We start from the raw sequence: 13951 nt of genomic DNA, 5'->3' as shown, positions 1-13951 counted from the left end.
TATATATATATATATATATATATATATGCGCATGTGCATCTATCTACAGTTTTGAGAAAAAGAGGATAAAATTTACATTATTTCAGAAAATATTATTAATATATTGCTACAGCATTTAATCACAAGGCACTTTAAAGGCCTTTATTGCTACAATAAATCGACAAGATAACAATTGAACAAAGCAGTGAGAAAGTTAAAAGAAAAATCGTTCATTTTACTAAAAGACTGTCCATACATTAAATACATATTATTTTGTGAGGAGTCATTTACTAAAAATTCATTTAGTATTTAAGTTGGTTAAATTAAATACGTGTTTCAAATAAAGAAAAATTGTATGTAAAGATATATTTTTCAAATATAAAAGTAAAATTTTATTATTCTTAACATTCGTAACTAAAAAATATAAATTCTCACTGAAACTTCCCTGTATCTTCGAAAATGTTCTTAATAGTCGTGATGTTAATTGTGATCTTTAGATATCGAAAATAGTTTTCCTTAATTACATCATATTTGTGGAATACATATACATTCCATAAAAAATGTAAAAATTAGTAGATTCGCTTTAGCATATATTATGTCGCTCATAGAATATCGAGGATGCATCTGTGATACTGTGGAATAAAGTATTAAATACGAGAATTTATGTATATTTGAAATTAAGGCAACAGATATAGACATCGCTAGTGTTCGTCTTATGCGTGCAATAACGTTAGCTTAACGCTAACAGCTGTATCCATTATTCTACTCGAGTCGTAATAACCCGTTATAGTAACACTCAGTATTCAGATTGCATTTCAAGTGCTGAAAACGGATGATACTTTGTATAACTTAAAGGTGTGAAGACGCTTTCTTCTCAAAAAGAATAAACAAAACGGACATATATATGCATACATACATATATATATAAAATACGTGTGTGTGTGTGTGTGTGTGTGCGTGCGCGTGTGTGTGCGCGCGCGCGCGCGCGTGTAAACAATTTAATTTTTATAATATTGTATAAAAGTGAACGTAAAATTATGCAAATTTTCAATTTTCTAAAGCTGAAAAGTGAGATTTCAGTGCCCCCCTCCCCCTCCTGCATGATTTCAATCTACGATATGTTTCATCACAGTTTTGTGCATAATACAAATATAATAATGCAATAATTATTCAAAACAATGATCCATGCATTAGGTATTTTTACAACATCGTCACATGCTGAACTAAATGAAAGCTTCGTGAGATAAATAAGAAAAAATAGCGCTATATCTTACTAAAAGCAGTTTAGTAAGGTATAGTCATGTTTCGTGAAGTTCTCAAACAAAAGAGTCAGTTCGATCGAAACATTTTAAGCTTATATAAACCCGTCGAATGAACTCTTTCCTTAAATAAGTGCGGTCTAAATTAAAGCTAATGTACACGATTTTAATTGTCAATGTTAAAAATCAACGTGCCGATCGCTATTTGATGTGCACGTGAAACGATATTACATTATTCTATTATATTAATCTCTAATAAATTATTTACACCTTATTAACGCATTCGGTGATATCAACTCTTAATAAGCAACAATGATCTTGTCGCGCACAGCTATAGATAATATTTTGCCGATTGCGTTACGACAGCTCCGAACGAAAGTGTTACAATCTCTCGAAATAAAAAACATCATTAATTTTAAAATATCAATTCTTTTCGTGAGTATATATAATAACAATGTATCATATCAGAAACATAAAATATATATTAATTTATGCTTTTACTTTCATATATATATTTCATCAATTATTCCAAATTAAAGATTTTATATCTAATTGGTACTATATTTCAATAGTAATCTTATCTTTTTATTGTCCTTATACTCCTTATAAATTATAACAAATTTTTATTTAACACTTGCGTTCAGAATTATACATATATACAAACTCTCTACTTTTTCCTTAGGACAACAAGGCCCAATAATACATTTAAAAATACTAGATTTCCAACATGGTGTCTAGTTGATGTTTGTCTCTACGAATGAGCGATACTAGAGATTCTCAAGTAAGAGATTAAGTACCATACGTTTGATCCATCACATTTTGCAGAATCTAGATAGAATGAAATAGATACATGATCTATCTCAAACGTATGGTATCCAATCTCTTACTTGAGGATCTCTCTCTCTCTCTCTCTCTCTCTCTCTCTCTCTCTCTCTCTCTCTCTCTAGGCGATACTTAGAGATAATACTAAATCCTATTATCCAATAGATAACTGATATGGAATTAATTTTATACATATATGCACTTCTCGCTTGTGATACTAAATCCTATTATCCATAGATAATTGATATGGAATTAATTGACTGTGCAGTTTATTGTGATACATCTTAGGCCCGGTTTCAATGTAAGATAAACTTTAATCTTGATTTAATTTAGTATTTATGTTTTTTTATTCCTAGAATTAGAAAAAAATAAAGAATTGAATTGAAGAAAAGTTAATCTCACATTAGTGAAACCAAGCCTTAAAGTGAAATTAAAATCTTTCAAATGCGAATTGATTCTCTGTCATATATTGCTACGTACATATAAGTTCGAAATTTTTTCACGCTGATACTGCGTTTTTTATATTTTAGTAAAAAAAAAATCTGTACAGTATAAACATTGTATAATAATAATAATCATAACTTTTGGAAGATTTTCTCCCAGAAATACTTGTGCATGCTTAATCTTATATTTTTATCATAATTAAAATAATAAAGCTAACTTCGATGAATTAAACGAAATTAGTGATTTTATTTGATAGAAAGACGTGAATCAATAGAACTTTGATATATATGCATTAGTAAATGTAGAAAACTGATTAAAATTAATCAATAATTCACTGGAGAAGAATAATAATCCCCCTAAATTGAATTGCTTAACCAGATAATAAATATTTAAAGGCCAATATATCAGTTTTTTTTTATAAAATTGTTATTTAAATTTATATTTAAAAGAGATATATATCGTAGAATGCAAGATATGCAAGATATGCAAAGTTTATAATTGCAAGGCCATTTAGTAATTTGTATATATGAAACCATTTCGCTAATAGCTAACATATTAAGTTTTTATAAATCCCATGGTATATTCAAAAACATAAGGCAATAAACGTAAACAATATGGAAATCGTAACATTGGATTCGCTTTCGGCTTTACAGTCTCTGCTGTGATTGGCCAATTCGCTTAATACTTACGTCTTACTGCCTTACGTTTTCGTGTGTGCCATGGGCTTAAGACTCACTGGTTTTTTCTACTTCTTACTGTTTTATAAATGTAGAAAATAAACAATTTCCGTTTTCTTTTCTCAATGATAAAATTTTTAGAACCTCACCTATCATCATAGGAATTTAGGATTACCGAAATGTATACTAGCGTAAAACCTATATCAAATTGGAGATTGAAGATTGCGAATTGGAGATTAGAATTGAATGACCGATATGCAAAAGCAACTATATCCAAATATGTAAAAAATATTAGATATTGGAACTGAATTCTTTAGTTCTTTGGTTACGAATTGAACGTTCAAAAAATGTGTTAAACAATTACAAATCCTATAAAATTCAGGAAGAAAAATGAATATAACTGCAAAACAAAGTTAAACTTTGTAATGAAAAAAGTACAAAAGTTTAAATCCTTACTGTTGTAATAAAAAAGTGCAAAAGAATTTACATCTCTAAACCCCTACTTGCAAATGTAGTTATATCATTAATATTTAATAAAAATGATAGAAACTTTATATCAAAATCAGCTAAAATCCTTTTTCTAGCTGCAAAACTAATCAAGTGCATTCTATTTTAATGAATAGAAATTGTGTTTCTTATGTCATATTATGCATGTTTTATTAACTAAACTAATTTTTCTAATTAAAAAAAATTTTTACTGGTAACTTGAATGAGAAAAATTGTAAAAGTTTTTTGTTCATCAAAAAAATTTCAAATGATAAAAGATAACAATTTTTATCAATAAAATAAACATCAATTCAACTAACTAAAACGAAATGGATTAAAACTAAATTCATCCGGTTGTGCAGATTAAATTCTAATTTTTGTTTCGCAATTCTCAATCTTCAACATGTAACCTGATATGGGCTTAATAGAAAAGATCATGCTAAAGTTGTAATAATCGCAACATATTACTCTACAGCGAAGCCACAAGTTTCTTCAACCGCCTGCGTAAGCTTGTCAAGCATCTTCTGATAAGTTGGATAATTTTGCGGTATGTCTATTCTATTGAAACAAGTATGTGCTTTCGGGAGATTTTCGCTCGGGGCGTCAACGGCATGGATCGTAAAAAGCCGTGGACCTGCCGCTCCTGTTGATCCTACACAATCAAATGTAATATGTGATTATTATTTACATGTTTTAATCAAGGTATTTATTGAAATTTTATAAAAAAAAATTCCTTGAAAATTTCCAGATTTTTCATGTATTACTCAAAATTCCAGCCAAGATTAGAGAATTTTTTGTATCTTTGAAATAAACTGGAATGCAAATAACACTGATAAAAACGATATTTTAAATTAGTAAAAGACAAAGATTCCACAAGACTGTATCTATCTTTTTCTATAATTGAAGCCACAAATATATAGGCTAAATATAGAGTCCCTATACTGACAGTCTGGTCAATATTGTCATTCATCTTATTAATCTCATCAAAATATGGCGAAATTAATAAGGTGTCTCAAAAATGCATACATACATACATATACTACACACACATTACTTTCTTTTTTCTTTACTTACGACTTCATATTTTGTCAAACTAACAACATATTGGCCAGACTCTTACTATAAGGATTCTAGATAAATATAGGGAAAGCACACACTACAGTATCAGTGAGTTACTTTCTTCTGCTGTGTATTGTCTTCTGTTTCATCTTGATTTTCTTTTATAAAAATTCATGAGACACACGAGAATGTTCATAAATGTAAGTGCACGTGTATGAGCGTACATTTATTGCTAATATATATATTTATTGCTAATTAATTATCGACATTTTGTATTATCAAGAAAAAATTATTAAAAACAATATTTTTAAAGAGGCAGAATTTAAATTTAAAAAAATTCCAAAACTTTCCCTGAACCACTAAAATTTTTAAGGATAAAAGAAAAATCCCTTGAAATTTCCAGGTTTTCTAAGTTTTTCGAAATAGTAAACACTTTGTTAACGCAATATGATTAAATATGAAACTTACCTTGCAAAGCCTTAAATCCCTGTAACGGAACTCTGGAGCTACCGGTAACAAATTGAAGCAACCTCGCTCTCATTTCTTCACCATACGATTCCACTATCTGCCAGAACCATTGCACAACCGGTGTATCGGGCGTGCAATGCTTAAGCCGAGTGTGCATTTTCCAATCATTTATGTCGATAGTGCCCAAACCGCCAATAACTAACTCCAATTCGCGTTCGTCGAACGGTCTTAGTAACAAGGGAGGTATCAGTTCGTGAAATCCTTTCTGTAATGCTAAGAACTGTTGCTCGATACCGCGCATAAATCGATAATTTACGTATAAGCGAACATATTCTCTCTTGTTTTCTTCCGTCACCGGAATGTCTTTACCGCCTGGTTTTAGTTCGTGATTTTTCAATACGCCGAAACTACTGTGCTCTACGGAAAAAGTAGCATCCAACACGCCGTCTATGCTATTTTCCCTAATAACATGAAATATAGTAAATTAAATATTTCTTTAGAATTATCTCTACAATGTAAAAAAAATTACATGTAAAATTACAACAATTATAGTGGTCAATTTTGGGATCCACCACTATAAAAAATGTATATTTACACACATGTAAGTAAAATTACAATTTGCAAATAAAATTATTTTTCTTCAGAATAATTAATTTGCAAAAATAAATTGTAATTGAAGTTAAGTTTATAGATTTATGTCATTTCGTTAATTTGCTAGCAAATTACAATATTTCTTAAGCTATATGAGAGATTGATATGTACGAATTTAAAAATGTAAATATATGTGTGGCATTAGGCATTACCATTGTTATATATTTAAAAAATTTGTACATTTACATAAAAACTATAAAATATATTATTGTTATGATAATTTTTCGTCTAATATAAAAATATATTTACACAATTAGAGATAAAAGTATTAATTTTTATAAAAACGTATAATTTGAGATATTTCTACTATCTCTAAATTGTATAATTTTTATATATATTGTTTATGTAATTTTACATACTTTTTTACAGTACAGAGAAGCATATAAATCAGATATTTTGATAAAATTCCTTCCTTTAACACAACAAAAAATTACATGTCACTTACAACATCCATGTAAGGCTCCTGTGTAGTTCCGGATCAACACCTTCTATGTCGCTCAAAGTTATAGCTTTATTAAGCAACATTTTATAGAACGGAGTAGTAAAACCACCATCAACATGATGACCGTGAAAGACGGCGATGCCTATAATCCTTCCGGCAAAATGGAAATATGACAAATGTTCTGGATTTATGCCTGAATCCGGATTAATTTGAAGCGTATAATTATCATCTCTTGAATACTGAAAGAGTCCGTATTGCGGATTTAGCATCTCATGAGACAATAAATATAACCATTCGCGTGCGACGCCGCCGTAATCAAGACCTTCTTCGCCGCGGAATTTGACCATGAGCCTTTTGCGCATATCTTTCGGACGCATTTTCATTATCAATCTGTATGATTCCTGTAAGAACAAAGTGTTGCTTATAGACTGGATATATCCTTGTAAAACAAAATCTTAAATCTTTACGTCAATAACAATTAAAATTTGTTTAAAAATTAGAAATAATTCTCAAATATTTCAATTATTATTAACGTAAAGAATTATTCTAAATTATTTACGTTAATAACAATTTTTTACGTTAATAACAATTCAGTTATAGTAATTTAATAATAATTCATTGGGTTAATAAAATTTATATTAAATTATTAAAATAAGATCGTGCAAATGTTTAAAATTTGCTTACTTCGAATATTTCATTCCTCGACACCTCCAACCTACAGTGTCCACTCTGAGGCTGAAGAGCATTCAGTTCCGCTCGAAGGCATTTCAACTTTGCTACTAAATCACGCTTGTATTTCGGAAGAAGCTCATTGTCCATGAGCTCCTTCGGTAATTCTGATACTGTTTGAGCATTTTGAGATGGGGCGCTTTCCACTGAAATGCAAAGAAATTCTTATTATGCCCATCGCGCTGTTCATCTATACTGATCTATACTCACGGATAGGGTTACCATATCACAAGAAAAGAGTATACATATATACATTTTTTAAAAAAGATAATTATATCCGAGAATAGAAAGGTCATTTTTTTATATATTAAAAAAAATAATTTTAAGAACTTATTAAAATAAAATTTCTAGAACTTTTGTTGATAATTTTTATTAATATAATTTTAAATATACAATTTTAATTAATAATTAAAGAAGTTTTGTGACTTCAAAAAAAGTACATGTATTTTTAAAAGAGTACGGTTGGTAACCCTATCCACGAATTAAAAATCTCGATAATGCGATTTTTTACGATAATTCGTCCTGATGAACAAGACTCTTCCGAAATGAAATGGCATTCTGCCCCAAGTGACAAAACAACCAAGACTGATTAACAGTCAGACCTCCAATGACTAGATAGACGCGTTGGCAGATAAGATAAAATTGCGGGACGTACACAAATGTTCTTTTGTTTTGTTTTTGTGTGAAAATAAGTTAATTATGAGATCCGTATTGTGAGTATTATCGAATATGTGAGATGCAAGTCGAATATGTAAGTGCTTCATTTATTCTGTAGTGTATAATATAGTTTCCTTTTTTAGAGAAAGTTTTGAAAGAAATTTTATTTACTTGTTGGAGAATTGTTGTTACTTCCGTTTTCATTTCTTGTTGGTTGCTGTGGCGTATTAGGTTGAACCATCGACGAATTCGTTGTATCCGCTTCAGCGGTTTCGCTCGTCACCGAATTATTTGCATTATTCGCAGTTTGATTGTTCACGTTGTTGTTTTGCCTTCTACTGTAGACAGAATAATTATTTGACATTCTTGTGCATAATTACAACACTTACGTTTAATCTTGCAACTTGTCTTTATACTTACTTTAATAGACTGCTTATTATTTGACTGGACAGTCTGGGATCGGTAAATTGCGTTGTCCTATTATTGTGATCTACGAAATATACTCGTCCACTCTGGGTCTGTCTCATTTCCCATCCGCTGGGAAGAGGACCCAGCTCGTTCGCCAATTCGTTAGCTTGCAAGTCGCGCGGAATCCTTGGGTCGTGCCAAGTAGAAGATCCAGTTGGTACGTGATAGAAATATACTTGGCCTTGCTGGGTTTTTCTCATTTCTACACAAGCAATAGAATTTCTTTTTGCTATATTTACACTTTAAAAAATATCGATGTAGATATAACACCATGCGGTGTCTATAATTTTCACCGTATTGATGTTAATATTAACACCAACATGATGTGGATTTATAATTTCTGATGTTTGTATCAACAGCATCATGATGTGGATTTAAAACCAATAGTATTAAATCCATAATATATTGCGGATTATAATGTTATTTTAATATCACCAATACAGTGAGAATTATATAGACGTGGTATTAAATCAATACCGATATTTTTTAGAGTGTACTAATCGTTTTCCCTACATAATTAAAAAGCTTGCAGCAACAATGGACTAACTCATATTTTGTAAAAATAAAGTAAAGAACTAATAAAGTTAAAATGGTCTAAGAAATAAAGTTAAAATAATGGGAAAAAAATCAATATCTACTTGACTAACTCACACGTAACTGAGCATGTAATAATAATGACTTCGTTCAGCAGACTCAATAATTGAGTGAGTGCTGCTATTGATGTATTCTTCCAGATCTAAAAATCTGATTAGATGATCTAGAAAAATACGCCAATAACAGTAAACTCAACAACTGTTGAGTTTGCTGAACGCAGCGATATAACGTGTATTTTTCCTATCACTTTAGCTTCAAAACTCATTTAAAATGTGAACTCGTTTTAAAATGTGACTTAGCCCACTATTACAACAAGTTTTTCAGTTTACGTTGCATTTAAAAATAATTCGATTGTACCATAACCACGAGGTAGATCCGGCGGTTGTGGCGGATCGGTTCGTCTGTCATTACTTGACATAACGCTATTTCTGTTCCTGTTGCTGCGATTAGGCCTTCGAATTTGACCACCGCTGTTAAGGCCACGTTCTACTCTTCCATTTGCATTTTGATTGCCGTTTTGTTCATCATTTCCTCTAATAATACGTCGATCTCTTAAGGACAATGCCGACGTCGTCGCATTTCTTACGTTGTGTTGATTCTGTTGTTGATTGCGATTTTGCTGTTGCTGTTGTGTCGGTGTATTTCTCGGAGTATTTTGCGTCGAATTATCTCGGCTGGGTGTTTGACTTAATGTACTGTCCCCGCCAGTCCATTCGGGAGACATATGTCTCGCGGGACTTCCCTCGTTTCTTACGTTCGGCGAGCTCGCGCTACTGCTGGGTGACGTAGGCTCCGATGACGACAATGGTGGTGGTTCCGGTGTCGTCGGTATAATAGCATTGTTAGGCCTATCAATGACATTACTTGAATATGTCATAAAGCAACTGCGCCTATGACCTACTACCTAATATGGCTTACTTATATGCTATTTATATACGTAAATAATGATTTTTCTGAAGTTAGATAAATGTACGAGTTAATAGATATGATTATTGGACAAAATGACTAACATTTTAAATATTAAGCTTTTAATGATATGTACAACTCTAAATAATTAATGAACTAATTGGGTCACGTCCATTAAGTGTCTACTTGATTAAAATAGATACACTTACTTTATTAAAAAATTTAGTTAAATTCAATTTAGATTCAAATTTGAAAATAATTTTGTTTGAACCATCAAAATAATTATATAGAATGCTTAGATGATAATGCTACACAAATTTTTAATATTTTAACAACTAGTTAAGTATCTTATAATTATTTTGATGTCCAAACAAAATTATTTTTAGATTTGTATCTATCTAAATTTTTAGACAGTAAAATCTTTCTGACTAGATAGATACATGGACAGTTGAATCTTCTGCACTTATTTAAATATTTAAAATATTTCATATTTTTAATTGAAATGTTTACTGTATTTTTAATCTGATAACCAGTTCTCAATGTTAAAAACTCAGCAAAAATTGCAACGCTTAGATAAGGCCAAAATGCACTGGAAAATAACTTTACCATACTAGATAAAGTTATTTTACAGTGCATTTTGGCCTTATCTAAGGGTTGCGATTTTTGCTGAGTTTTTCATTAATGGCAAATATTTTGATCACATTTTTTTATTAATGGCAAATATTACCGAGCATTTGGACGGATCCATTGCGTGCTCTTCGTGTGATGATTTACGTAGTAAAGTCGACCACTTTCCGTTCTCCTTTCTTCCCAACCGTCTGGTAGATCATTCGGGCAGCTCAGATCTCCGAGCACATCAACCACGGCGTTATGACCGACTGTATTACTCACAGCGCCGTTATGACCATCCCGTGACATCAAGGACACGACGATTTGCCCTTTGACAACATCCGTGTCATCAGAATGCGCTTTACATAGGTCCAAACGTTGATCTAAAAGTATATATTGCCAACCGTTTTATAATCTTTATAAAACGTTTTTACAATGCATAAGATAGCTTAAAATTAACATACATTAAAAAAGATGTTTCTTATAACAGATTTCCTTCTTAAAGGGGCAAACTACATTAAAACAAATCTAAATGTTTCTTCAATATTTTTAAAATACACATTTTGGAATGCAGAAAGCAATAATTTCGATTTTTACTTTGTTAAAAATAGCAATTTTGATAACTAATTCATGATTACTAGTTTCATTGACGTTCATTTTATTTTTACAGAATGCCACAGAAAACTATTTCAATAACAACAAAGATAAATATACCAAACAATAAAATAAGTAATGTAAAAACAATATCTCTATTATCTTTATCGTAACTGAAAGTCTTAATTTTATCATTAAAAGGAAGAAATATTTATTATTTAATTCTTTAGCCGTATTTTTGAACCTTTATTTTATATACCAACTATTTTAAAATTCAATAATTTAGCCAATACTTAAAACGTTTATATAAAAATTTAATTTAAATATTCTAAAGATATAATACTTTAGAGAAATTATTTATTTTTACTCAACAAAATAAACTGCCCTTTAATTTAGTTCTTAATTCCAATTTCTCGCCAAGTAGGATATCTATTAGATACGAGATGCTATATGTATTGCGTGTCTTTTTTTTATTAAATAAGAATAAAATCTAATAATGAATAATATAAAACAAATAATATAAAACATGTATATTAAGTACAAATACATACATCCTGTGTCCTTAAGTCTTTGGATAGTATTTGATAATATGCGTACGCATCCTAAAAATCCTCCATTCTGTTTTTTGTGAAATTTTCTATAATTCCACACAGATATGGTGATTCCATCATTCTTTCCAATATATCTGTATGAACAAATAATAGTAATAATAGTAATAATAGTAATAAAGTTATCTTCTTATGTGTTTACACTTAACTCTGTACTTAATCTTAAAAAAGTACTCACAAGTCGTAGTGTTGATTCCATTTAGGATCAAGAGTGGCTTTGCAGGTATCTGTACTGTGACATTGACCGGAACCTTCGACAGTTATTTTAGCAAAGGGATCAGGCAAACCTAAAAAAAAATATTTTTTAATTATATTCATTTATAGTTTGATATGCTATACTCTTTATAGAAAATAATACTCACGAAATAAATCCTTTCTAGCGAGATTGCGGGCGCATAAAACTAAAACATATATAATCGTTATATAAATGTTTATTTGCGCACGCAAAAACTAAAAATATTTCTAGCTTGCGTTCCGGGAGCGCGTTGTTAGCGATACTGATTCATTTTTTATTCATTAGAAATATTCATTGTAAAATAAGGAATAAAATAATACAATAGCGCTGTAATGTACTTCTTAAACGCAATCATAGTCCCTACTATTTTTTCCCATCATGCACAAATCGCGTGATAATGATACGTTTATACATAATTTAGGCTGGGTTATTTCACTTTTCGGTAAACTTCGGTTCATTGTCTTACTCTCTTACTTTCTTATGCTCTTACTCTTTTACTCTTTTGTTTATCCAATTATCACATAGTTTATCTGAAGATGGAACAACCGGCGCTTAGTAAATTAATCATATAATTATTATATATGTATATGTATACATATATGTGTATGTATACTAATTCTAAGTTCCACATTATTGTCTAATCAGATAGGTTTTATAAAATCGTTCGATAATAATCTACAACTTCTATGGTATCTTCTGCTTATATACTCATCTTATATTTGTTAAAGTTTCTCAATTATTGCTACAGTTATGATTGTATCATACAATTACACTGCTATTATGACAAAATTGATTGAAATTTAAGTACAAATGATGTTATAACTCATGTTAAATGTCGTTAATGATGGCTGAATAACCTATTTAAAGAATAAAAGAAGAATAGCCAGACATTAATGATAAAACTAATTCAAAAGATAATATTAGTTAAAAATTAAGTTCTGTTAAGAACATTGCTTTCTTAAGAACATCATATACTAATTCTAAGTCCCACAGTAATATACATTAATGTACTTTTTGTTTGTCTATCTCGTATTTATTAAATAGGCTCTTAACTATTACTACGATTTATATATATATATACATATATATATATATATATATATATAATTGTGTGTGTATCACATAGTTATATCTACTATTGATAAAATTGAATAATTTAAACATAAATAATGTAACTCATGTTAAATGTCATTAAAAATGATCGAATAGCTTTTTCAAAGGAATAACCGGACATTAAACTAGAAAAATAATATTGAGTTGAGGCAAAAATGGGGCGTTTCGTTAATAATAAATTACGAATGAACGACACATTAAATAGTCTTTAAGACCGTCTATCCAGAATTAACAACGCTTTCATCGGTCTCCCGGAGAGTGCTCAGTGCTCGCGGTGGGGCCTCGAGAGGCCTCGAGTCGCAGCTTCGCCGTTGAGGAAGCTAGAGCAATCAGGACGGAGGGCCAGGACGAAAATCATGATCTTCACCTAGGACACGCGTTATTTGCGTAGGTCACCCGAAGGGAGACCAAGCAGACACGGTTTGACGTTTACGCGTCGTTCGTCGTGGCCCCCTCCGCGGCCCCCTCCCCGGCCCCGCGTGAAAGAACGCGGTGCGTGCGTGAGGGCACGTCGATTATCGAAACAGGCCAAAGTGCGTGGGCAGGTGCTCTCGTCGTGCATGCGAGCCGCACAGTTTGGATCCGCATGAAAGCCCCGACTTTCTCGCACGACGAAGACGCACGACGAAGACGCCCCCGAGGAAGAGACGGAACCGCCGTACTCACTCGTCAGACGGATCTTCATAGCCCCGTTCCTCCTGCTACCGCCCGGATTCGACATCCTGCACGCACATTTAACGCTTTAGACTGCGCATCGGCGCCGTAACTGGCAAAATAAAGTACGGGTTACTATCCCGTGCCAAGGGAACGCGCGACGGCGACGGTGTTCACTGTTCGCCCGCACCACGCACACATATGCGGGTACATATATACGAAAGCGCGTGCGAACGGTCTCTCGTCGAACGCACTATCGATTTGGAACGGCCGGTCGATTCTCGGAGCAGACTTGCACGAGATCTCGAGAGGCCTCGAGTCTGCGTAACGTAATTTTAATAATACCAGAGGTTCCTCTCTGATAATACTTTACGTTGTAGGAGTAAATCAATGTTTAGGCGAATCGTGAGATGTATATTTTCAGACCGAAGAAGATAAAATTAAATAGAGTAGGAAAGAAGAGAGAGATGAAATTATTTGTAGCAAATTTAATTGAT

At 31.6% G+C, this 13951-nt stretch overlaps 1 protein-coding gene across 2 annotated transcripts; it reads right to left on the bottom strand.

The window, feature by feature from the left end:
* Positions 1 to 3958: 3958 nt before the first annotated feature.
* On the bottom strand, positions 3959 to 13675 carry Smurf (SMAD specific E3 ubiquitin protein ligase). Of its 2 annotated transcripts, none has more exons than XM_018522184.1 (12): positions 13467 to 13675; positions 11815 to 11853; positions 11631 to 11739; positions 11396 to 11529; positions 10369 to 10633; positions 9093 to 9583; positions 8094 to 8343; positions 7845 to 8011; positions 6972 to 7162; positions 6291 to 6688; positions 5195 to 5655; positions 3959 to 4319 (listed from the first exon to the last, which is right to left on the bottom strand). In XM_018522184.1, the coding sequence occupies exons 1-12, from the start codon at positions 13519 to 13521 to the stop codon at positions 4132 to 4134; spliced, it is 2748 nt and encodes a 915-aa protein (XP_018377686.1). In that variant the 5' UTR covers positions 13522 to 13675; the 3' UTR covers positions 3959 to 4131. The 2 variants fall into 2 exon arrangements, with proteins under 2 accessions (XP_018377686.1, XP_018377687.1); XM_018522185.1 differs by having other exon boundaries at positions 7845 to 8008.
* Between the last annotated feature and the right edge of the window lie 276 nt (positions 13676 to 13951).

The sequence above is a fragment of the Trachymyrmex cornetzi genome, unplaced genomic scaffold, assembly GCF_001594075.2.
Source record: "Trachymyrmex cornetzi isolate Tcor2-1 unplaced genomic scaffold, Tcor1.1 scaffold129, whole genome shotgun sequence".
Lineage (NCBI taxonomy): Eukaryota > Metazoa > Arthropoda > Insecta > Hymenoptera > Formicidae > Trachymyrmex > Trachymyrmex cornetzi.
This window is presented reverse-complemented; position numbering and strand designations above follow the sequence as displayed.